The 25,371-nt window shown below is 38.3% G+C and overlaps 1 protein-coding gene across 14 annotated transcripts in view; it reads right to left on the minus strand.

The window, feature by feature from the left end:
- Positions 1-25,371, minus strand: part of kcnt1b (potassium sodium-activated channel subfamily T member 1b) — a 144,770-nt gene that overhangs the window by 31,877 nt on the left and 87,522 nt on the right. For all 14 annotated transcript variants that reach the window (XM_049470789.1, XM_049470786.1, XM_049470787.1 and 11 more), the window contains 15 exons: positions 24,412-24,517; positions 22,606-22,686; positions 21,112-21,160; positions 20,878-20,937; positions 20,378-20,452; positions 18,621-18,704; positions 17,150-17,244; positions 16,600-16,780; positions 15,134-15,298; positions 14,009-14,145; positions 5,611-5,674; positions 5,256-5,364; positions 4,301-4,409; positions 1,999-2,148; positions 209-444 (listed from right to left, as the gene is read on the minus strand). In XM_049470789.1, coding sequence (XP_049326746.1) covers positions 209-444; positions 1,999-2,148; positions 4,301-4,409; positions 5,256-5,364; positions 5,611-5,674; positions 14,009-14,145; positions 15,134-15,298; positions 16,600-16,780; positions 17,150-17,244; positions 18,621-18,704; positions 20,378-20,452; positions 20,878-20,937; positions 21,112-21,160; positions 22,606-22,686; positions 24,412-24,517 — 1,701 coding nt within the window. The remainder of the gene's footprint in view (positions 1-208; positions 445-1,998; positions 2,149-4,300; positions 4,410-5,255; positions 5,365-5,610; positions 5,675-14,008; positions 14,146-15,133; positions 15,299-16,599; positions 16,781-17,149; positions 17,245-18,620; positions 18,705-20,377; positions 20,453-20,877; positions 20,938-21,111; positions 21,161-22,605; positions 22,687-24,411; positions 24,518-25,371) is intronic.

Raw genomic sequence — 25,371 nt, forward strand, 5'->3', positions numbered from 1 at the left:
GTGCCACCTATCATCTACTTAAATCCTGTACACTGTAATTAGACTACCGGTAGTCTTAACTTAAAGAAGATAAGATTGTTGCTGCTGCACCTGTGCTTGAAGGCAGCATATGCACTCCCCCCTGCCTCTTCATTTATGGTACGCTCCACTGGAGGAGAAGTAATTTGAAAGGATGCGTTTATTTACACGCTATGGGCTCGCCACTCACCCATACTGGCTATGATGCTCTGCACCGGCAGGCGCGAGGGGGCGTCGTACAGGCCTGTGACTGGCAGACCCTTGCTGTGCTTCTCTTCCTGTTTGAAGATGAAGGCGGAGTTCTCCTCCTTGGTGATGTTGATGTAGTAGCAGGTGTCTGTGGCGGCCATGATGTGGCGGGGGCCGGGGTTGAGCAGGATGCTCTTGTTGTCCTCTCTCTTTACACCAATCAGGCATACCCCATATCTAAAAAATAAACCAGGTATACACACAAAAACAGGGCACTATTTTAGAGATCTATAGGTGAACCATTAACCGTGCACTATGCAGCTTGTTTTAGGGTGTGTCAGTGTGTTTTTGCTATCATAACCACGGGAAAAGTACACCCTGCATGCCTGAAAATGCGCAAAAGCCATGTACTAACACTCTTAATAATTCACGGGTGAGTTTTGGGCATAACATGAAATAATAAACCAATCAGCATGTTACTTGCCTCACATTCCTTTTAAGAGCCAGGAGCGCTCTGAGTTTGGGGAATTGGCGCAGCGCTTTTGCCCTTCACAGTGGATAAAACTAACCTGTGTGTTCACACTGTGAAGGTGCATGTTAATGTAAAAGTTGGGTTTATGTACTGTTGAATGTCTTTGTGTGTATCGAGCAGGGTTGTATGCATGCTGAGCATGTGTGACGCGCCTATGTTGCCAAGATAGCAATGAACATCTGAGGGTTGACTGTGGTCTAGGTTGTATTCATCAGCGGAGCACCTATGTTTTCTGTTGCCAAGTAAGCAACACACCAGACATTTGCCTGAATACACACTGAAAGAAATATGTGTAAAATTTAATTTGAAAAAGTTTAGCAACTTTCTGCGGTTTCAAGACTTAAATTTTACATAGAGTTGATATGGAAAACGTCAGTCAATCCTTTCTTTTAGTAAACTTTACTTAACTTATTTTTGCTGAATCAATCTTTTCTTTTAGTAAACTTTACTTAATTTAGGCATACAATATTACCTAATTACAATTATTTAATTTATACAATATTACTGAAATTTAAATATTTTTAGTTAAACACACATTCAAATATTTACATAATCTCAAAGATTTATTTTGTAAACAGATCAAGTCTCACTGTCTCAACACATGGATGGAGTGTAATGCATTCCTTTTAGTTTAAGTATACTACAAAGAATGTATTACATGCCATCCATGTGTTGAGACAGTGTTATATGTGTGTTTTAACTAAAAATATTTAAATTTCAGGAATTATATTATGTATCATAAATTATTTGAGTAATATTGTATAAATGAAGTAATTGTAATTGGGTAATATTGTATGCAGAAATTTAGTAAAGGTTTCTAAAAGAAAGGATTGACTCAAGTTCAGTTCATTTATTTACTCTATGTAACATTTAAGTCTTAAAACTGAGTTACTTAAATTTATTTGAAATTAAATTTACAAAGTAAATGCAGAAAGTTGCGAAACCTTTTTAAGTAAATTTTACTCATCATTTTTTTCAGTGCACCTCAATCCAGACCACCACGCCCATCTGCGTAGATATAGCTATATGTATCTAATGATAAACCCTAATCATGTTATGAGTTACTACAGCAATATATTATAATTTCTGAAGTCTGAAATATATTTGGATGCAATTTAATAGCAGCTTGAACTTGAATTGAATATGCTGTAGTATAAAAATGCAGAAGAATATAAACCAAACAGCCTCCCTGTCTTAAATGTTTGAAATAAATGTAGTGCATCAAAAGTACAGATTAATAATAAATGAACAGTACTCACTTTTTATGTGCGTGGAAGGAGGCGTAGGTGAAGCTCTTCCCATCATACTCTCCAAAGAACTTGCTGTCTGCTAGACGGATGTGATAGACCTCGTTACCTGAGCAGCGGCCATACGTTCTCTGCCACTGCTCTGGAGACATCTGGCCCTCCCTGTGAAAACAACACCAGGCATGTTCACGCAACAATAATGGAGCAAAATACCAGATGCCTATAGTTTGGTACACAATTAATATCAAAATCTACAGATGACTTTCATATTGGCTTAATAATTACTATTAAAATTTCTATCTGCATCATTATGGATTCATTAACCCTCCTGTTGTGTTAAAATCATCTTTGCTGATCATGGTTTACTAATTGGTACCATTTCTAATCCTTTTTTTCCACTACTGGATTAAATTGACGGGATTAGTATTATGAAATATAAGTATTTACTAAGATACATTATCTTAAAGGATCAATCAGTAATGAATGTGATCAAGTGTGTGAAATGACTACAGGAGTACAATTTCCACTGGAGAGAGTTTTCTGCTCCATCCCCTCCTCGCCAGATGCGAGGCCCATGCGGGTTGCCAGATTATCACACAGCAGCAAGCCATAGTCTTTGTCTGTAGCTGCTCAATGAATAAATATATTTGTTTGAATGTCCAAAATGCATGTCTATTCTGCCCTAATTGTGGTAGTGGTAAATTACCCAGCTATTACTCAGCAACCTTACTGAAGCTCAGTGATTACCTGTTCAGCAGAAAAAAAGCCAGCGTGTCCCTTTTTTATACCTGCAGCACACTGTGTGCTGTTGTGTTCTATACCTTCCACACTGTTTGTGGAAATGGAACTGGGAGAATGGCCGTGGACAGATTCGGAGAATAAAACCCATACAAATTACTGTAACGTACCATAAAGTTCAAATAAGAAAATACTGGTTGAAACTCTGCTGTCAAGAGCTGCTAGTGCTTTAACTCAGAATTATTCCTTAATCCAGACTGTTCTCATACAGAATTCCCCAATACCGGAACAAACTACCTTCCGCTACCAGATCAGGAGAATCTCTCGCTATCTTTAAGAAACTCCTGAAGACAGAGCTCTTCAAAGATCACAAACTCTCCTAACACCTCTAACACACTAACTACTTCTAACCTCATTTCCTTCTTCCCCTCCTTCACTTCTCTATACTTTATTTTCCTTCGACCTCCTTTAAGCCCTATGTAAAAATGTTTTACCTTTAACTTCTATTATTTTTGTACTTGACTATTGTAAGTCCCTTTGGACAAAAGCGTCTGCCAAATGTAATGTAATGTAATATCTGATTATACGTCCTGATCAAGTAAAGAGTTACTACAGAATATATGTAAACCTTTCTTATTAGTCCTTTAACATATTAAATTAAACCTTTTTGCTTTACATGTTATATAATCTGAATAAGCCAACCTCAGGACCTCCAAATTGGGTCATGGTCATGCTCCAAATGATTAATGACTAAACATTTATTTTTCGTTTTTACACTTTAAAATGGGACAAAATATTCTGTGAAAAAACAGGAGGGTTATTTTTTTTTTTAGCTTTTTGAACCCAGAAGAAAGAAGTTTTGACTTGTAGTTCTCTTCTATAGGAAAAAAAAACAACATTATTTAAAATCACCACTTTTGTGAATAAGAATATTACAAAAATAGTAAGCCTGATCTGTAATAGTAAACATGTACATGTTCTAGTTTCTTAAGTGTCTTCAATAGCTTGCTCAGCAACCTCAGATGAGAGCTAAATTTTATTCTGACAAATGGCTACCAGTCAATTAATGGGATTCTTTCATTCACCCTGCAAATCCCCTCTCTGTAATTGCCTGGTGAAGACTTGGGTCAGGTCAGCTATGGAGACTCATTACTCTTCATCACAACTTCTCTAACATCTAATGACCTTGTAGGAAGTAGTTCACTTCTCTGGCTATCCAGTCAAGTGACGGCACAAAATCTATACATTTAATCAGCACTTTTTTTCTCAGCTATATCAAACCGGTTGAGGACGACAACAATGTTCTGTGCTGGCAAGCAGTCGTCTGAACGGATGGCAGAGGAATTAAGATCAATGCTTCCCTTTACTGATGTTTTTCTTGCACAGTAGTGCTCTGCAGAACTGATTCGATTTCAGTTCCATTAGGCAGAGTGATGGAGACACTTTCAACTTTTAATTAACGTGTTTTGGGTGGAATTTCCTTTTAGTTCAGTAAAAACATAAAGAACAGAAAGAAAGAGAGAGAGAGAGCAAGAACCATCACACTCTGACTTCAGATCACTGCTGAAATACTCACTGTCCCCGTGAAGTGTGGACCAACAGTGTTACCAGGGTGGAAGTGGCTGGACACACACAGTTCAGAGCCAGCATGGCGTACTTGAACTCCTCTTCACACACCACATGATCTAACACACACAGTATTGTACATCAATACACAGAACACTCATGCTATTACGCTTTTACTGGAACAATCCTAAACTTTTGACTGAAGACTTGTGGATGTAGTTACACTGAGCAGTCATAACATGAGGTACAACAATGCATAGAAGATTTTCTTAATCTACAGTGGCACCAAGGGGTGGGCTATGCATACATACTAGGCAGCAAGAGAATGATCAGATCTTAAAGCTAGCATGTTACAAACTAAAGCATGACGTGAGAACAGAATAAACAATGCCAGCAAGAGCTTCACAAATCAAAACGATTAAATAAAAAAAGGATTTGTTGACTCCTCCAGTTTCTGAATCAGTTTCTCTGATTTTGCTATTCATAAGTATATGTTTGAGTAAAATGAACATTGTTTTATTCTATAAACATTTCTCCCAAATTAAAAATAATAATATTGTCATTTAGAGCATTTATTTGCAGAAAATGAGAAACGGCTGAAATAACAAAAAAGATGCAGAAGTTTCAGACCTCAAATAATGCAAAGAAAACAAGTTCATATTCATAAAGTTTTAATAACCCTGGTTTGGTGGAACAACCCTCGTTTTTAATCACAGTTTTCTGTGATTGGCATGGTCTCCTCCACCAGTCTTACACACTGCTTTTGGATAACTTTATGCCACTGCTGGTGCAAAAAATTCAAGCAGTTCAGCTTGGTTTGATGGCTTGTGATCATCCATCTTCCTCTTGATTACATTCCAGAGGTTTTCAATTAGGTAAAATCAATGAAACTAATCATTGACGCGGTCTCCCATTTATTTTTATCGAGATGTATATTGCATAAAACAGAGGGGGAAATTACTCACCAGCAAACTTGACGTGGAATTTGTTCTCAGGTTTGAGTATCTGGACGTACAGAGGACAGTTTGGAGCAAAGTCCTTCACTGCCCAGGCTCTTAAGATGGTCTGATGGTCCTGAACATCAAAGCAGAGCAGAAAACACTTCAGTTATCTGTTTATTAATCTTTAATACTACTTTTTGTTCAAGGTGAGACGTATCTCTGTGCGCTATAACAGAGTGAATCACTGATATCTAGCAGTCAAAGAAAAATGATTCATGGTGATCATTGTGAAGCTCTCTACTACTCATCCTCTACTGCATCCTTGAGCTTTACTGTAGGAGTGTGTTTGAGTGTGTGGTAATATGATAAGCCTGATTACAGCTGCGGTGCGGTCCACTTCGTTCCTGCTGCTGAGAATGAAGCAAGCCTCGGCATCATCCATCCTGCAGACACACAGAAATCAACCTGATTAGTCATAATTCAGATTGCGCTGATTACCAGTCTGATTACCATCATTCATTATCAAAATACCTGATCGACTCACACATCAAGCTTTAGAGAAGTGCTGCCATTTGATGCATCAGAGTTGGCATCTGCTTGTTCTCACTCTTAAGAGTGTTGAGAGCAGGGGTGAGTGTGAGTAAGTGAGGGTTAACTGGTTCAGCTATAGAAAATTGGGTTAAAATTCTCCCCCATTTTAGTCATTTCCAATTCCCACCTAAGATGTTAGGACTTTCTTATCACACAATGCTACCATCACTGGAAGGGCGAAATCTTGCATTTGTTTTCTATGTGTGAATTAAAGTTAAACACCATATATCTGACACTGTAGATATTAGTGTACATCATAACGGAACAAGTTGTAATATTTGGCCAAAGCCTGAACACAAAATATCGAACACATATTTTTCACAGGTTTGCATTATATTTGCACTTCTTTTTACCATTTAACAAATTATATAGCATAAGTAAAAAGTATTTTTTGCTTTCCAAGCAAAAAGCAATTAGTTACAAAATGTTTTATTATTTATTATATACTGCTCAAAAAAATAAAGGGAACACTCAAATAACACATCCTAGATCTGAATGAATGAAATATTCTCATTGAATACTTTGTTCTGTACAAAGTTGAATGTGCTGACAACAAAATCACACAAAAATCATCAATGGAAATAAAATTTATTAACCAATGGAGGCCTGGATTTGGAGCCACACACAACATTAAAGTGAAAAAACACACTACAGGCTGATCCAACTTTAATGTAATGTCCTTAAAACAAGTCAAAATGAGGCTCAGTATTGTGTGTGGCCTCCACGTGCCTGTATGACCTCCCTACAACGCCTGGGCATGCTCCTGATGAGGTGGCGGATGGTCTCCTGAGGGATCTCCTCCCAGACCTGGACTAAAGCATCCACCAACTTCTGGACAGTCTGTGGTGCAACGTGACGTTGGTGGATGGAGCGAGACATGATGTCCCAGATGTGCTCAATCGGATTCAGGTCTGGGGAACGGGCGGGCCAGTCCATAGCTTCAATGCCTTCATCTTGCAGGAACTGCTGACACACTCCAGCCACATGAGGTCTAGCATTGTCCTGCATTAGGAGGAACCCAGGGCCAACCGCACCAGCATATGGTCTCACAAGGGGTCTGAGGATCTCATCTCGGTACCTAATGGCAGTCAGGCTACCTCTGGTGAGCACATGGAGGGCTGTGCGGCCCTCCAAAGAAATGCCACCCCACACCATTACTGACCCACTGCCAAACTGGTCATGCTGAAGGATGTTGCAGGCAGCAGACCGCTCTCCACGGCGTCTCCAGACTCTGTCACGTCTGTCATGTGCTCAGTATGAACCTGCTTTCATCTGTGAAGAGCACAAGGCGCCAGTGGCGAATTTGCCAATCCTGGTGTTCTCTGGCAAATGCCAAGCGTCCTGCACGGTGTTGGGCTGTGAGCACAACCCCCATCTGTGGACGTCGGGCCCTCATACCATCCTCATGGAGTCGGTTTCTAACCGTTTGTGCAGACACATGCACATTTGTGGCCTGCTGGAGGTCATTTTGCAGGGCTCTGGCAGTGCTCCTCCTGTTCCTTCTTGCACAAAGGCGGAGGTAGCGGTCCTGCTGCTGGGTTGTTGCCCTCCTACGGCCTCCTCCACGTCTCCTGGTGTACTGGCCTGTCTCCTGGTAGCGCCTCCAGCCTCTAGACACTACGTTGACAGACACAGCAAACCTTCTTGCCACAGCTCGCATTGATGTGCCATCCTGGATGAGCTGCACTACCTGAGCCACTTGTGTGGGTTGTAGAGTCCGTCTCATGCTACCACGAGTGTGAAAGAACCACCAACATTCAAAACTGACCAAAACATCAGCCAGACAGCATAGGTTCTGAGACGTGGTCTGTGGTCCCCACCTGCAGAACCACTCCTTTATTGAGTGTGTCTTGCTTATTGCCAATAATTTCCACCTGTTGTCTATTCCATTTGCACAACAGCAGGTGAAATTGATTGTCAATCAGTGTTGCTTCCTAAGTGGACAGTTTAATTTCACAGAAGTTTGATTTACTTGGAGTTATATTGTGTTATTTGAGTGTTCCCTTTATTTTTTTGAGCAGTGTATATTTAAATTTGTATTTAACACGTACCATGTTTAATATCCCAGCAGACAAAGCAACAATGTACAATATATTCACCTCAGCAGTAATATTTTAACTATTAATGGATTTTAGTAATGACATTTTAGTCACACATTTAACTAGCTAGCTACCAATGCCAGTGTAATCGTAAATGTACCTCAGCAGTGCAATTTTAGCAGACATATATACTAGATAGTAATATATAGTACTAGAGACCCATACTTGAGTAAATGTACAACACTTAATAATTGTAACAATTAATGATGCAGCACATAAACAATGTATCAGAGTAAAAATATTAAACTCATAAAAAACATACAGAGGCAAAAGTGGAAGTAGACGAAAAAATAATACTCCAGTAGATATAGATAGAGCATTTAGTAGTTACTTTTTTACTATACATATCTGAATTTTACTCATAGGTTTAGTATAACTTATTTACCTCAGTCTTGCTATACTAGTCACATATTAGCTAGCTAACCTAACTAACTAGCTAGCTAACTAGTTAGTTAACTAGTTACCTCAGCTGTGCCTTCTTAATCATTAATATATACCTTAGCAGTTAAATTTTATTCATAGTTTGGGCTCAGTATTGTCATTCTAATCAAACATTTTCTTCAGCCAAGCAACTCTAGTCAGATATTCATGCAATGCTAGCTAGCTAACACTGACTAGCTGCCCTAGCAGTGAGATTCTAATCATAGCTAGCGCTAGCTACCTACCTCAGAAGTGCTACTGTTACCATACATTTAAGACATATGCAGCTAGCTAACTTGAAATTTACACAGAAAAAGACAGGTATCCATTTGGCAAGCAAACAAATGCAAAAGTGTTCTTAGTTCATTACTATTCATTTTATCATTTCTCATCTTTCTTATCATTTTACTTTACTTTTACCATTAACTTTTTATTTATTTATTTATTTTTATAAATTCTCTACATTTTATGTGTCAAGGTTTTTTATGGTCTTTAAACTTTTTTATTCATATATATTAAATGTTGATTTAAAATTAGTATTTATTTTATTTATTATTTTTTACTATTATATTCCTTATTATTTCGATTTTCTTATTAAATGTTTTTTTAATCCCTTTTATACTCTAAATGCTCGGCAACACTGCAAATGAGGGTCACCCTTAATGTTTTCCCAAGTGAAAATAAAGGTTGATTGATTGAAAAGCTAGTTGTATTAGCATTAGCTAGCTAAAGTTAGTATCTTAGCTTGTATCTTTTAGCTGGAAAACAGAGTTAAAGTAAACACTGCAAAATAACTTCAGGTAAATAAGTCATTGTCTGATTATTTAGACTTTTCACTTTTTTAGAGAAATATTTTCCATTGTATCTCTAATGCTAATGGATGCTAGCATAAAGCAAAGTGAGACCTTCTGTCAATGATTTAAGGATATAATTCCCGTTTTATTCTGCATTTCTAGTTGTATCCCCCTGCTGCAGTGTCAGCACTCAGTCCAAGTGTTCACACCAGCTTCAGGCTAAAATAATTCCAGTATGTGCTTTTAATGGAAGCCAGGAAAGTAAACATTCCATGTAGGAATTCTGTCCCTTAAACCATTACTTGGAAAATGTCAAGAAAAAGGTAAGATACCTCCAACCTTCAACTGGGAGTGTCAGTTTCCCTGGAAGCAAGTCTGTTGATGTATGTCCTGTCTGGATGCACCTGGGAAATTTACGGCCTTCTAAGACACTGTCCCAATGGAGAAGGCCACTTTTCCCACCATAATGACATTCCCTCCTGGGGGCCAAGTGGAAGCAGGGTGGCAAAAGCCACAGTACAAACATCCATCAAAATCCCCATTGTGCTGCAGTTAATGTGGCAGCTGCCAGACTGGGACGTATCACTAAGACTGATTGTGATTGAAAAGTATTGACAGAACCATGACCAACATCCTTCTCCCTTCTCCCGCTAACAGCAGTGTCAGAAGCTAACGAGATCTGCACTGAACTAGGAGACAAACAAAGATGTAAACATGTATTGATTTGACTGAGCTTCTGCCTGAAACATACGGCACCTGGAAAGTTAAGCGATTCTTAATGCTTATTAGAGTGAAATGAGTGTTTAATGTTGAAATGGCTATTTACTCTTTTGGGGCCAAACTCATTTGCTTTAGTAGTTCACTTTAAAATTCTCATTTCATTGTTAATTCATTTTAAAATGTCTAGTTTCGGTCTCTAGTAAGAATGAATGCCATGTAAGCAATTTTTTGTCAAAAAAAAAAAAAAAAGTTCTCCGGTGTTTCTGTAAAGCCCTGCTTTATTTCACTGATTTAGTAGTCTCTGAAGAAGAACCGGATTTAGGCTCTTGCTCATGAATATTCATATGTGCAAATATATCGCCTCTGATTGGCTAACAGCACTGCAGCAGAGAACGCGACCTGCACCCTCCCCCCCACCAGTAAATTTTACAACTCTAATACTCAAAAGACAAAATGTTCTCAGAGATACAGACTTAGTTGTGAAGATAAAGCACTGAACGCAAGGTAAAGGCCCCCACCGCGCGGCTGACCTTTAACTTTAGCCTTTAGACCATTAATTCCATTCCCTTCCCTGTTGTCGCAACAATTTTGCAACCAGAGTCAATGAGACCTTCATTGAGTTAACAGTGCAGCCTAGAGGAACAATCTAGAACAATCAAAACCCTGTTTACCTCTGAGACAACCTGAATATACTATAGTCGACTTCAAATGAGGAAAAGAAGATAAAATAATGTTTTAAATATTATTAGGACATGGTCCAGACCAAAAAATAAATGTGGCAGAAGTGCAGGGCAACAACAGAATACATAAAGCATGTTTAACAACACCATTGTTAACTAACTAACTAGCTAGCTAGATATTTAGTACTAATTAGATCACTAATTAGATTGGCCATGGCAATGCTAATTTTACCAAAAAAAACTGCAAAGACCTTCCTACATAGTGTCTGTTAATGTAACCAATAGCACAACACCATGTGATCATTAGTATGATTAACTAGCTAATTCCCTGACAGCTCAACCACAACCCAGCTACTCCATGTAATACAGACAAGTCGCCTTAGTCAAAGCTTTCAATTTACTTCATTATTAAATTTACTCCGCCTTTCAACATTATAGCAGAATAAAACATTAAATAACAGATAAAAATGTGACAATGTCAGCACAAGGAACACTAACTTTTGAAACTAAGACACTGGATATTAAAAGAAGTTTAGAAAATATGCACAAAATTTTAAAAATGGGCTGTTTTGTCATTAAGACATGAGAATGAGTAAAGCTACACATTATACCGCAACCAGCCAGCAAAGGTAAAAGACTGATGGAGGTTTTACCTTTAAAAGACATTGCACTGCACATGCTTATATACAATCACTGTTTCAGACCTTAAGCTCTCCAAATTCAGAACCACCATTGCGCTGTGAAGACTGTGAAGAACGACAGGGCTGGCACGCTTTGATGAGAAATATACAGTAAATGCTAGTTTATGAGGTGGATAAATCATTCTAGATGTACTGTGAGTCCAAAACTTCAGAAGTGATGAATATCAGCAGCTTCCTATTGCACCCCTTCAGCCAGGGGCAGTGCAGTGGAACTCTAAAATGACTGTTTTTTTGAGAGCATTGATTTAATAATGTGAAAGTAACTGACCCTGGTCTTCTTTTAGCAGACGTAATACTCTCTCCAAAAATTTCAAACAACAAACACTTGGCTGTAGCCCAACGCATCCATTTGCAGCTACTTATCAGCCAATGAGAGACACTTTTCATGTTCCCGAGTGTCAGAACACCCCTGAGATGAAGGTCACACCTAAGGAGTTTACACAAGCAACACTGATGCACACACAGCAGTGTGTCCTCATCTGACAGAGCAGCTACCCACACAAAAAGTGACACTAGAGTTCAAAAGTTTGAAATCGGTTGCCATATCAGTTATTCTTTTAATTTCTTATTCATTAATACTTAATAGGAATGTAATCCATTATTTAGAATGAATATTCCCTATTATTATTTTTTTTACGGACTTGCTTGTGCTTTAAACCCACTCTGCACCGAACTTGCTTTTGTAAATTAAACAGTGAACTGTTTTTACAGATAAGTGTTTCTGATCTCTGCAGTGATTTACAGTACAGAATCAGTACAGCCTGTTTTTAAAGCAGAGCGACCTGAGGTCCTGAAGATCATCAGCATCCAATACTGACCATTAGCCTTGTCCCTTGCTCACAGTGATTTTTTTTAGATTTTCTGAATCTTTTATTCTCATGTTCTTTTTATTTTTAGTCTTTTGCTTATCCTCCTCTGTTCTTACCAAGAAGATAAATAAGGACCCGGCTTTTATCTTTAAGAAGACAGAACAAATAAGACCCTGGTTCTCTCACTGAGAGGTTAATCGAGAAATAATCCAGTCGCTCTACTGGGCACTTTACAGCACTTAACATGGAGGTTCACTTAATGGCCTTCAGCTACAGTGATTCACCGCCTAGATCAGTCTGTCAAACGGTAGCCTCGGGGGGTGTTTCCTGACAGGTGTTTCAAAGACCAAGTGTCAAAACCTACAGGAATATATCTGAGGCCTGATGCTGGGCTGAATACTAAGCAAGTAACATCAGTTCAGGAACAGGAATACAATCACGAAATGTACTTTGATTTGGCCCTGTATTAAAGAAAGACAGCACAGTGTGAAATTCTGATGTAATATAACAACTAAAAGTAAAGAAAGTGTCCAATATGCCTCAGCACTTCCACTTTTCTGCTTTTGGTGGACCATTTAAAGTGCTAGGCACAGCTGGACAATATGACAAGATTTTATCATGTTTTGATACATTTGGTGTTGAGGATTTAATAAAATTGTATTTAAATATCGCAATGCAATTTTTTTTAACCATATCGCCCATCCCTAGTGCTAGGTTTGCCCAAAGTCTTGTGGGCATAAAGATTCTGCATAGACTTAGTACTAGATAGTACTTTTAAAATTTTACATTAACCCAAACTATGGGCTTGTGTCACACCTAATACTGACGTTGTAGTCCCAAACTCAGTCTTTTCCCTACCCGTCAATGAACATACTCCTCTCCAGAACTACAACTCCCAGCAGGCCTCAATCCAGCTAATCAAATCTTTTTCTCACTCTTATTGTTCCTGGAATTCTAGACTTTTTTAAGCTGTTGTTTATTTCCATGTGTATTTTGTATTTAAACCTGTTTGTTTGTATCGCTTGTTGCGAAGTATTGCCACTAATAATCCAGTGACATACGATCGGTCTCATACTGTTTGTATTTCAGAGTACTGACTCTTTTTCTCTTGTTTAAATTAGATTTTTGATTGGCTCTTTTGATCAGTTTTTTTCTGTTTTCTGTTTTTACAGGCTCTGATATATCGGATTATTCTCCTATTTTCTGGTTTTGACCATTGCCTGTATTACAATTATGTTATCATTTTTTGCCCCAGTATTATATACTTATATACTCTTTATTTACTTTTTACAGTAAGCATCTGACTCCAATCTGTGTCTTTACAGTTACAGAATATTTTTTTTTTTAATATATTTTTTTTTAGTTTAGAGTATATTTTAAGACATACAGAATTAATTTGTGTTTTTGTTTAAAATTGCTGCATCAATTGCATTTATCCTGACATTAGAATTAAGCAATAATACATGAGGGGGAGTGCAAAAAACATGTAATATTGGCACTGCTATGCTGCGGTTGTAGGCACGAGTGCCGTAGATTGGCACAGCAGAGGCAATTTTGCACATCATAGCACAAACTTAAAATGTATTATTTCAATTACACCACAGTTCCATTATCACTGTTTATTGAAAGATTTTGAGTTAAAAAGGGTTGGGATATATGTGAAATATGATCTGTTTGGTTATAAAAACTCTGCGAGTTAAAATAGTTCCATTGCTGCTCTGTTTGTAGCTGCACTCTTTGGTTTGTAGGCGCTGCATCGTTGCTAGGTTACCGGTATGTGGTGGGGCAATACATGGAGAGCTTCGGTTACAGTGCATTATCGGCTGATAACGGCCAATCACATTGCAGGGTAGGAATTAACTGTGGTGTAATAACCTATAATTATGCTCATGCTGTGTTTGATTAAACTGCCTGTTGTAATAAATATTCAGCTCTGGTAACAGTCAGGTCTGGTCAGACTCACTTGGCTCTCATAAGGTCCTGGTCCTTCAGTGCAGAGCCCTGCAGGTAGATGACCCTCTGGGACCAGAGAGGAATCTGCAGCACCCGCCGCACTTGGATGTCCATCTCTGTGGGGCAGAGGATGACCACGTAGTAATCCTGCATAACAGAAAGATATGTTCAGTGGTTTGTAAGGGACCAATCATTTAAAACCAGAAAGCCATTAGTTTACTTCCAGTGGGAAACTATATACATTAGACTCTGTCCAGGATATCGGCAGTTACATATACATTTACTATTCCCTAAAGAGTGTCTTCAGAAAAGAAGCTTTTAAAAGCATGTTTAATAGATCATTTGAAAGTACAAGGGAGAGAAATACATCAATGTATAACTATGCATTAATCTAAAGGTGATTCATTAACATTTATTGTAATATATATACAGCTCTGGAAAAAAATAAGAGATCACTTCAGTTTCAGAATCAGTTTCTCTGATTTTGCTATTTATAGGTATATGTTTGAGTAAAATGAACATTGTTGTTTTATTCTTAAAACTACAGACAAAATTTCTTCCAAATACCAAATAAAAATATTGTCATTTAGAGCATATATTTGCAGAAAGTGAGAAATGGCTGAAATAACAAAAAAAATGCAGAGCTTTCAGACCTCAAATAATGCAAAGAAAACAAGTTCATATTCATAAAATTTTAAGAGTCCAGAAATCAATATTTGGTGGAATAACCCTGGATTGTAATCACAGTTTTCATGCATCTTGGCATGTTCTCCTTCACCAGTCTTACACACTGCTTTTAGATAACTTTATGCCTTTACTCCTGGTGCAAAAATTTAAGCAGTTCCTCTTGATTATTTTTAAGTGGTCTCTTATTTTTTTCCAGAGCTGTATTTTAGAACACCATTATAACAGATCAGGATCAATTGTCACATATGAGTATATTTGCAATTTCAGTGTAATTCTAACTGGAACCAAACAGTCAGATCGGACTATGGTGAAAGAATAAATAATGAGATTGTAATGAAATCCGAGATACAGTAATAAGTTGTAGCTCTTGAAAGCTAAACAGCTATAATGAGAATGTAAGAATAAGAACAAAAGAACACAATCTGTGTATCATGATTTAATAGACAACCTGTAGTCTGGGATGAGCGTAGAACTCATTAAGAAAGTCCATGAGAAGATCGATCTTGAGGGAGCTGACACAGAGCACCACGTGTTTCTCAGTCTGAGCACGGTGTCTGCTGTAGTTTCCACCAGACTTCTGCCTCTCCATCCACAGATACGCCAGCTCCTCAAACTGGTACAATGGCAAACGGAGGGTATAAATAGCAAATTAATAACAGAACAATAGAATAATTTGTTGTGGTTTGACATAAGGGTTTAAAGACAATTCCAGATGCTTTCTTATCAACAGACAGATATACAGTATGAATACAGATGGATAGGTGTAAGGGTGGGGGGATGAGTGGATAGAAGTGTGCATGAATGGAGTGAATGGATGGACTGGATGGATGGATGGGTGGATGGTTTATTTTAATATAGATAGGTGGATGGATGGATTGGATAGTTGGACGGGTGGACAGATGGATGGATTGACAGAAGAATGTATTGGATAGGTGGATGGATTGGAAAGATAGGTAGGTGCTTGGGTTTATGGAATGGATGAATGGACTGGATGGGTGAACTGGATGTGTAGTTAGATAGATGGCTGGATAGAAGGGTGGATGGTTGGATGGGTGGGTAGGTGGAAAGATGGATGGATGAACAGAAAAATGGACAGGATAGGTGGATGGATTGGAAAGGTAGGTAGGTGCTTGGGTGGATGGAATAAATTAATGGATTGGATTGATGAACTGGATGTGCTTGGTTGGATGACTGGATAGAAGGGTGGATGTCTGGATGTGTGGTTGGATAGATGGCTGGACAGAAGGGTGGAGGGTTGGGTGGGTGAATGGACGGATGCCTGCACTGGCTGTAGCTAAGTGGACAGATGGATGGATGGATGGTTTGGAAAGGTATATAGGTGCTTGGGTGGATGGATTGGACGAATGGACTGGAAGGATGAATTGGGTGTGTATTTGGAGAGATGGCTGGACAGATGGATGTTTAGATAGGTGATTGGGTGGATGGCTGTACTGGCTGTAGCTAAGTGGACAGATGGATAAATAGATAGAAAACCTGATTGGATAGGTAGATGGGTTGGAAATGTGGGTAGGTGCTTGGGTAGATAGATTGAATACATGGTCTGGATGGATGGATTGGGTGTGTGGTTGGATAAATGGCTGAGTAGAGGGGTGGATGGTTGGATGGGTGATTGGATGGATGGCTGCACTGGCTTTAGCTAGGTGGACTTATTGATGAATGGACAGATGAATGGATGAAAGTGTGGATAAAAAGACAGATAGATGGCTCAACAGACAGAATGGATTGGCTGGGTAGATGGATATGTGTCTGGGTAGGATGGTAGAATGGTTGGGTTGGTTGATGGATAGACAGGTGGATATGTCAGTAGGTATTTAAATGGCTGGACAGACAGATAGATGCTCTTTATTGATTTTGAAGGGAACTGCAGTATTATTAAGCAGTCCATTAGCTTACCTGTAATGGCAGGACCACTAGTGCCACACAGATCATTATGACCACCAGTAGCTGCGAGGGCCAGATTCTCGGCGTGACGTCTCCATAGCCCACAGTGGAGAAAGTCACAATACAGAAATACAGAGAGTCAAATAAGGAGAGGCTCTTTCCTGCTCGCTCCAGGTGCTGAATCCCACAGGCCCTAAAAAATAAATAAAAGCTACATTTAAAAAAAACATTACTGTTGCAGTTATTGATCTAGTTCTCCACAGAATGGCAATTCTAATTCCTTTATATCTTTTAGATTCAGAACTGCAGAGTAAACAACACAGTCAGACTCTTTCAGGAAGAGAAAACATTACGTCTTACGTCTGATTTTCTAAGCTGAACGGCTCTGTGACAAATAATAGTGTGCTAAAAATATTGAACTTGACTGGATTAGCATTATTGATTCGTACAGCTGTCACCACCGCCTCCCTGTTCGTTCAGCACAAATGTACCACAGGAAATAATGAAAAGTGAGAGACCAGGATGGAGTGAAACTGAGTACAGCACAGATTAAAGATCTCACCCGGTGAAGACCAGGCAGAGCAGGGTGCAGATGAGGATGAGCACCTGGTTGAACATGGCGGAGTGTGTGCGTTGGATGGCACGATGAAGATCATTCTGAGGAGGTAAATAACAACCTGATCACAAAGTTACAAATGACTTAGTACATTTACAGATACCAGAGATGGACAAACTACAACCCTTCTCATGTAACAGTAGAGCTACTGAAGTGACAATAACTTAGCATTAGCATAGCTTTACTTTAAAGGTGTGCTTATATATACAAAATTAACTAGCAAAACTAACTATTTACTATTGGCTATGCATTTACTGATGTTATCATGTTTGTTATTCTAAAATGATGCAATAAAAAAGTTAAATACAGATAATTGCTTGTTAATATTTTTTAATTACTTATTCAAATGTTAAAGCAACAATTAGTAAAAAATATGAGCGAGTCACAGGATAGACCTTTCTGCTCTACCCGCTCCTTCCTAGATGCTAGGTTGCCAGATTTACACATAGTGGCATACAACAACCAGTCTAGGTATATGTTTGAGTAAAATGAACATTGTTGTTTTATTCTATAAACTACAGACAACATTTCTCCCAAATTCCAAATGAAAATATTGTCATTTAGAGCATTTATTTGCAGAAAATGAGAAATGGCTGAAATAACAGAAAAGTATGCAGAGCTTTCAGACCTCAGATAATAAAAATAAAACAAGTTCATATTCATAGAAATTCATATAAAATTTAACGGGTCCATAAATCAATATTTGGTGGAATAACTCACAGTAAAATCACAGTTAAAATCACAGTTATCATGCCTTCATGGCATGTTCTCCTCCACCAGTCTTACACACTGCTTTTGGATAACTTTATGCCACTCCTGGTGCAAAAATTCAAGCAGTTCAGCTTGGTTTGATGGCTTGTGATCATCCATCTTCCTCTTGATTTTATTTCTGATGTTTTCAATTTGGTAAATATATATATATATATGCTGTATAGTTTGCAAGCGCCTTAGTACATGTGGTGTGCTACAAGGCTCAGTATTCTGCCTGCTTTTGTTTTGTTTATCTTTGTCTAATGTACTTTTCCACATTTATATTACATTTCAACTGTGCTGCTAGAATCAAAGCTTTCAATTATATCAAAGTATTACATGCGTTTCCTCTAGTTAATATCTGGTCTTTGCAGTTCACCAGCATCCATGGCTCTGGATTTCAAACCGGGACACACTCCCTGCCAAGTTCTCCTTGGCCGTTTGACCCAACCATCTGCCAGGAGAGAGCGCGCTGGCACGTTCTCGAGTTCTGATCATTGATGACTCACAAGCGTTTTTACAGCAAATTGTGATGAAGAATAGCAGTTACGGCTTCCTGAACTGGTCAGAATGGAGATCAGACCACAGCTCTGTTGCTGCATCAGACAGACCAAATTGAAAAATTCTCTATTGGCTGATTAAATTTAGAGGAATGTTGATTACTTACAATCATGTTCTCCAGTGCAGACTTGGCAAGCCAGCAGTTAAGAAACACAGGGACAAATATGTTCCTCCATGGGGGCCAAAAGATCTGCAGGAGATAATGAATAATTAACATATGACTAGTTGCATCATTTTATTGGTTACACAAGTGCCTTCACAGTGACTGCCCTGTTCTAGCATCCGCAAAAACAAGAAAGGGAAAAGAAGCAATGGGACATAGGGATTATTACATGTTACATGTTGGTAAATTATTTAGAAGTAAGGATTAGTGATTTACAATATATATTTAAGCTAAAGCTTTAGGCTATACCTTTTCGGTTGTTTTAGTGATTGTTTAAATGCAAGATACAGGATGTGAGTTTTATTTTCTTTTTCTCTTTTCTTTATTATCTGTTCTTTATGTGTGTATATGTATTGAAAAAAATTAACTAAACTAAACTTACACAATATGTTAACTTAAACAATATGGACAAACAACGCAATGTGTAATAACTCCCAATAAATCAATATGAACACAATGCATTTTGATTTTAAAATGATTTAAAATGATTTTAAACAACACTCGGCTTGGATGCACTTATTTTAGTAATCTGGTGTCTGTGTTCACTGTGGACCTCCACCTCACTCTACCTCGCTCTACCTCGCTCTGCCTCCAGTCTTGTAACATCACATGATCACAGTCACAGGTCTTTCAATGTGTGCATATCACAATAATGATGAAAATATGATATTTTTTCTACAGCACTAGTAAGGATTTTTTTTGAGGTTTACTGTATGGTACTGTATATGTAATAGATGTAAATTATCTCTCTATACAACTTCTATGTATGTTTTTCAACTTTACACTTTACCTTAAATGGCATTAAAGTGAATTGAATCTAGAGCAGATCCATGTATTTATTTAATGCATTGGGTATCTGTGTTTATAATCCGGTTGTGTTTTAGCAGAGTGCCCTCTAGTGTCCTAGCCCTAATGAAAAGATTATCTGATAAGATCTGACGTCAGATATGTCAGTCAGACTAGACTATAAGATATGAAATTAGTCATTTAAAATTGTTTAAAATATCAGTCAATTAAAATTGTTCTTTTAAATAGTTACTTTACTAGTTTCTGTTTTCTAGTCTAAGTTAAAAAGTAGTGATGTAATGGGGCTCCGAGTACCAGTGGACAAAGGCACTGCCGCTGTGATCTGAAAATCGCCGGATCAAACTCCGGAGTCTGAGAGAGGACAATGTGCCATGCTCTGATTTTCCAATCAGTGTATATTTAAACACGGCAGAGGCTAACCTTGAAAATAGACTGTTTGCAGGTTGTAACATAGCAATGAGCATAGCGACGCACCTTTCACATGGTGTAAAATAGTGCTTTATGTAAGAACAACTGTAAATCGTTTGAAACATTAATTTCGAGTGCAGAGATTACAAACAATGCAATGCAATGTAATGTAATGTAATGTAACAGGTTTCAGTCTAATCTTGTTTACCAACCACAGCTTTAGGGGGGGTTTGTAATGAATACCTTCATCACACCATCTGCTCCAAAGGAATGCTCAACCCTTAATTTGCTTTGTGTCAGTCTGACTGCTGGCTGAGTAATAGGCTTAGTTCCACTTGCTGCTTGATTAATGTTATCATTTCTACAATCATTTCTTTTCACGACTGGTTTGAGAGATCACAGAGCAATCTAACATACCTTACGGATCTCATAACAGCAGCGATCTAATGCACATCTAATATATCTTTAATATATCAGCCACTTACTGTTATTATGAATGGCACTGTATTGATCATCTCGAGGATGAAGGAGACCTGGAATATCTGTTCCCAAATGTTCCCCTGAAACAGAGCACATATTACACTTAAAGGTTAAAACTCACTCGCTGATTCCTTTAGTAGCGACCAGACCATCACGAACAATCCCCATGATAACAATCACATAATATTGTTAAGCTAATATTGAAGCGTTAATGTTGCTGTGATTATAAAATGATTACAGTTTGCCCTGGAGGAGAATTTGCGTTGTTTTCCGCTTATTAAGAAAACTGTAAAACTGATATCAGTCCTCAGAAAGAACATAAAAAATAAGACTAAACACAAAGTAAAAGCACTATAAAGGTCAGCTGAAAAAAACAGGGACGCTCCTCAGTGACCTATTAAAGCTAAAGCTCTCCAAACCCAGAACCGCTCTCAGCTCTGAACTCTTCTTCTGGAACAATACAAAGAAAATTCCCAGGAGAAAATGAACTGCAGGAGGCTCTTACCTTATAGCTGAGATATGTCAAGAGCATTGCTTCCAGGAAGCTAATTAAGGCCACTATCACCTAGACCAATGGGAATACAGAAGAATGTAAACATGCAGTGTGTTTTACAGTGTATAACAATGTAAAACAATGAACTTTAAGAAGTTTTGAGAGCAATTACAAACAGCAAGCAAAAGCTAAAGCAATTAATTAATTCTGTTAAAAGCAGTTCCCTTAGATATTCACAGTACATACCTGTATCGCCCATACAGGAACCTTTCTGTTCACCCAGAATATCAACTCCCTATAGAGTTAAACACACAAAACACAAGCTGGAGTTTTACCATTCAGAGAAGTGGTGACAAAAAGTGCATGGAAATAATTACATAATTTTTTATCAGGAAGTATATAATCAAGGGGTTGCGCTACGTCCATTATTAGTCGTAAAATGGAGCGTGCGTGCTGGATTAATTAAATATTTAGCTAACTATCATGGAAATAAGACAAATAAGACAGGGCGGGTGGTTGCAGAAGGGGTACCTACTATATTCACTGCACGCCACTGAGTTTTACTAACATGACAGAGGAGTTCATCAAAGCTATGATAGATAATGAGAACTGAATTTCATTAGTCACATAAATGCCCAAATGGCAAACATTCTGGTAAAGTGTTGAAATCTGATGGAGGCATTGATGAAAACCCTTGTTTGTGTGGTGTGGGTGAGCATTATTTTTGTGATGCCTCCCCAAATCATCAAACCCATAGCTGGGGCAGTGTGTCGCTCCACACCAAAGGCAGGATTATTGTTCTCATCAAAGGCCTTAATATTCAAACCCAACCATCATGGAATCCCAAACAGAATCTGGATTAAATGCTAAAGGCGATACGGTTACAGTTCATAGCAGTCCAGGTTTCTTGTACACGACACCATTGTAAACAAAGGTGACTATAGCAGGCTGAGGAACAATTCAACAAAATTAGCATCCTGCTTCTGTCAGTCCAAGGACCAATCCCATTTCTCCTCTTGGCTTAACCACTTTCCCCTACCCCTCTGTTTTGTGTGTGCACACCAAGAGACAAGGGTGTCCCAATTCTTGTTAGTATAAATATAGAGATATAGAAGTATGAAAATCACTGGTAAGATGAACAAGTATTTTCCTTGTTAAAAGTGATGATTAGCTCTATATTACCATAGTTTAATGTGTAGTTAAAAAATGTTATGGCCGAATTTTATCATAACAAGCACAAAAAAAAGTTTGCTAGTAGTTTTTCCTCAGTAGCTAGCTAGCTAACTTCCCCGTTCCACCTTAAATGGTGCAACAGACGGCAGGAGCTGCAGATTTTAAGGCAGAACAGAAAATTAAATAAAGTAAAACTGATTAAAGCTATTTTTAGCTCCCCTTCACAGAGGAATTAAGAAATGGACAATAATAATTAGTTTCTGCATCTTCCCCATTTCTGAAGACATACAATGCCCTAAAATTAACTAGTTAACCAGCAGCTAGGTTACTGAATTTCTCACCAAGAGGTACACTACCCGAAAGCACTCTCTGAGATATTTTGGGGCAGTGGGGGAAGCACTTTTATGCTCTTTTGTGGCAAAAAGACACCTGTAGTCATTGACATAGCATGTCGAGTTCTGCTGTAAGCCATTTTTTATTTTTGTGTAAATGAAAAAACTTTATTAATGCATACCATGTTTTCCCTAATACTCCCATTTCCCATTACATCTCAATCTGTCTGCTTACCAATTGATCTGGGCGGGATCCGCTGTCTGATTGGCACATATTTTACTGCAGAGCGTGTCTGTGATGTTTGAGCAGTGCTTCCTGTAAACACAACAACAGAAACTTTTTACTTCACGTCCCATACAAACACACACACACACACAAACACAATCACACACAAAGAGAAAGACTCTAATCTCCACCATGCAGTCAGGTTTCTGGTTACTATGGCAACAGGAGGAGAGCACCCCCATCTTTTGAGAGTTGCATGCAGTGTGTGCTCTGGTCGTAGCACAGTTTACGCATCGATACACTCTTTCTTTTCTTTCTCTTTTTCTCTATCTCTCTCTCACACACACACACACACACACACTCACTCACTCACTCGCTCACAGGGACACAACACTGAGTGCTTCTTTGCCACATAAGCCAAAATGAGAGGTGGGCCTTATGGGCCGTTATGCAGTTATGGAATAGGGTCTGTAGCCGGATCTTACTTATTATAAGAGGATATCTGCCATAACATTAAAACCACCTGCCCTTTGAGGCAATTAACACATAAAGGTCAAGACATGAATCTGTACTAAGGTTCAGATGTATGTGTTATATAATATACTGTACATTGAAGTCTGGCCCTGTGGCAGAATCTGACTCTCCTTTGCGTAATTGCACGCCTAAAATGCATGCTCGTCAAGTGGAGACAACACTTTCGGTACGCTGGTTACTTTTTTTTTTTTTGCTTCTTTTCTTTTGTTTAAATGGGATGACAGGCTGGCTCAATGTCCAGTAATTGGTCTAAAAGTCCAGAAAACCATCCAGAACCATGCAGAAAAGTGCTTTCAAACAGCATTCAAACCAGACGATGGTTTAGCAGATCCAGTCTGAGACCACCTTTTTTGATCAGACCAGATACATTTAACACATGCTATTTTGTTTTAAACCAAACTGAGTCTGAACCAAATGTCTGAAAGTTTGGACCAAACAAGGCAGATGAGAAAGCAACTCTCCCTCATGCTGCCAAAACAGGCATGGACACCAAAAAACTTATGAAGGAAATATCTGTGGTATCAAAACAACCGACTGAGACCAGCTAGAGAGACCAGCTAGAGGAGATGGTCTTGGTCTATTTGAGCTAAACTGCTGACAAGCGCAATTTAATCTGATATATTAGCCAGATAACGCTAATTACCACAGCTATGAACAAACGCTGTCTCTGCTCCATGCAGTTTACATGCGCAGTCTGTCCAGCGTTCACGACTTACGGCTGCACCTCCGTTTACTACGCAGACACCTGCACTAAACATCCTATTAAAAACACTGTGTTTGAAAGCGCAGCGTTTCAGCGTTCTGTGTTAAAGCAGCTTCACACTGCACAGATATATGCACACAGAATCTTCTTACTTTGTTTACTTTTAGACAGCTCTAACCAATCAGAGGAAACTAAAAGGCTGGCGTGGTTAATTGGTGCATATTTTGGTGTGTTTAGGTTTATTCCTGTGTGAAACCAAATCAAACCAAACAGAGGGAGAAAACGGTCCAAGTAAACTACCTCATCATCTGATCCAGACCAAAGAAAGGAACTACGGATGTAAAAAATAACACCCTAAGTCACTAATATGTAAAATCCCCTTCCTAATTCAGATCAGTAACCAGATAATCAACAGTATTTACTTTGTTAATAGTTTTAACGTTATGGCTACAATGTACAATGCAATTCACAAACCGCTACACTGGTCATTACTGTTGTTTGAGTAGATCCATCCACCTTTATTCAGCTCTGAAGAACAGTGAGAAGATCAGAGAGAAAGCCGTGTCATGTTCTCTTACCGCGCACATGAGACTTGAGTGGTGGGGTCATCCAGAGACACTCGGATGATGTAGAGGAGGCAAGTTAACAGCTTCAGGGAGAGGTTGAAAAGGCGTATTCTGAGGCCTGCGAGAAAAAGGACATGGAGCAGTGTGTTACACAGCCTTACATGGGGTCATGTTCTATATGCCCTCTGATAAAGAAATTCTGACAGGAGACTGGAGACTGAAAGTAAAGGAGCATATTCAGGAAAATATTTTTGACAAGATACATTTAATCAATTTTGCACACTAGGGGAAATTTAATATTGTGATAATAGCAGTGTACTGTCTTAAATCAGCCTATTATTTACTCTTATTATTTTTATTCGATTTTTGCTTCCCGGTTTAGCAATGCCAATATTTTTGGGGGTTCTGTTTTTTTGAGTGATGTGGGGGGAGAGCAAGGCCAATTGTGTTCTCTCTGACTCCGGCTGCTGATGGAAGGCAGCATTATTCTGGATTCAACCTGGTGATCCTTAGATCATTTGCTCACAACCATTATAGGTTTTCTTTTAATAAGTCTCTTTTAAAATAGCTCCTGCCTGTCTAATGACTGGACACAATTTTCTTTTTTTTTTTAAAAAAAGGATCAGATAAAAAAATCTGAGGCATGAAAGAAAATCTGTGGATAATTATCTTGGAAAAAAAAGAAACATGGTCAAGTTGTTAAAGTGATGAAAAGAAAGTCTACGATTTTACTGAGTGCTCTTTATGAGTGTGAAGAACAAGATATGAGATGTAATTGACAAAATTATGGATTGTGACCCCAAAAGTTTCTTACAAGTACTACATTAAAGTTTAAAAGTATAAAAGTTAAAATATAATAGATCTGAGTCTGGAGCGATTAGACAGTGCTTCTTACGTTTACTTTAAATTTTATTTAATTGCAGACAGTATGAACCTAAGATATTTCATGAGTTGCCTGCGCAATTTTATTTA

The sequence above is a fragment of the Astyanax mexicanus genome, chromosome 22 (assembly GCF_023375975.1).
Source record: "Astyanax mexicanus isolate ESR-SI-001 chromosome 22, AstMex3_surface, whole genome shotgun sequence".
Classification (NCBI taxonomy): Eukaryota; Metazoa; Chordata; class Actinopteri; order Characiformes; family Acestrorhamphidae; genus Astyanax; species Astyanax mexicanus.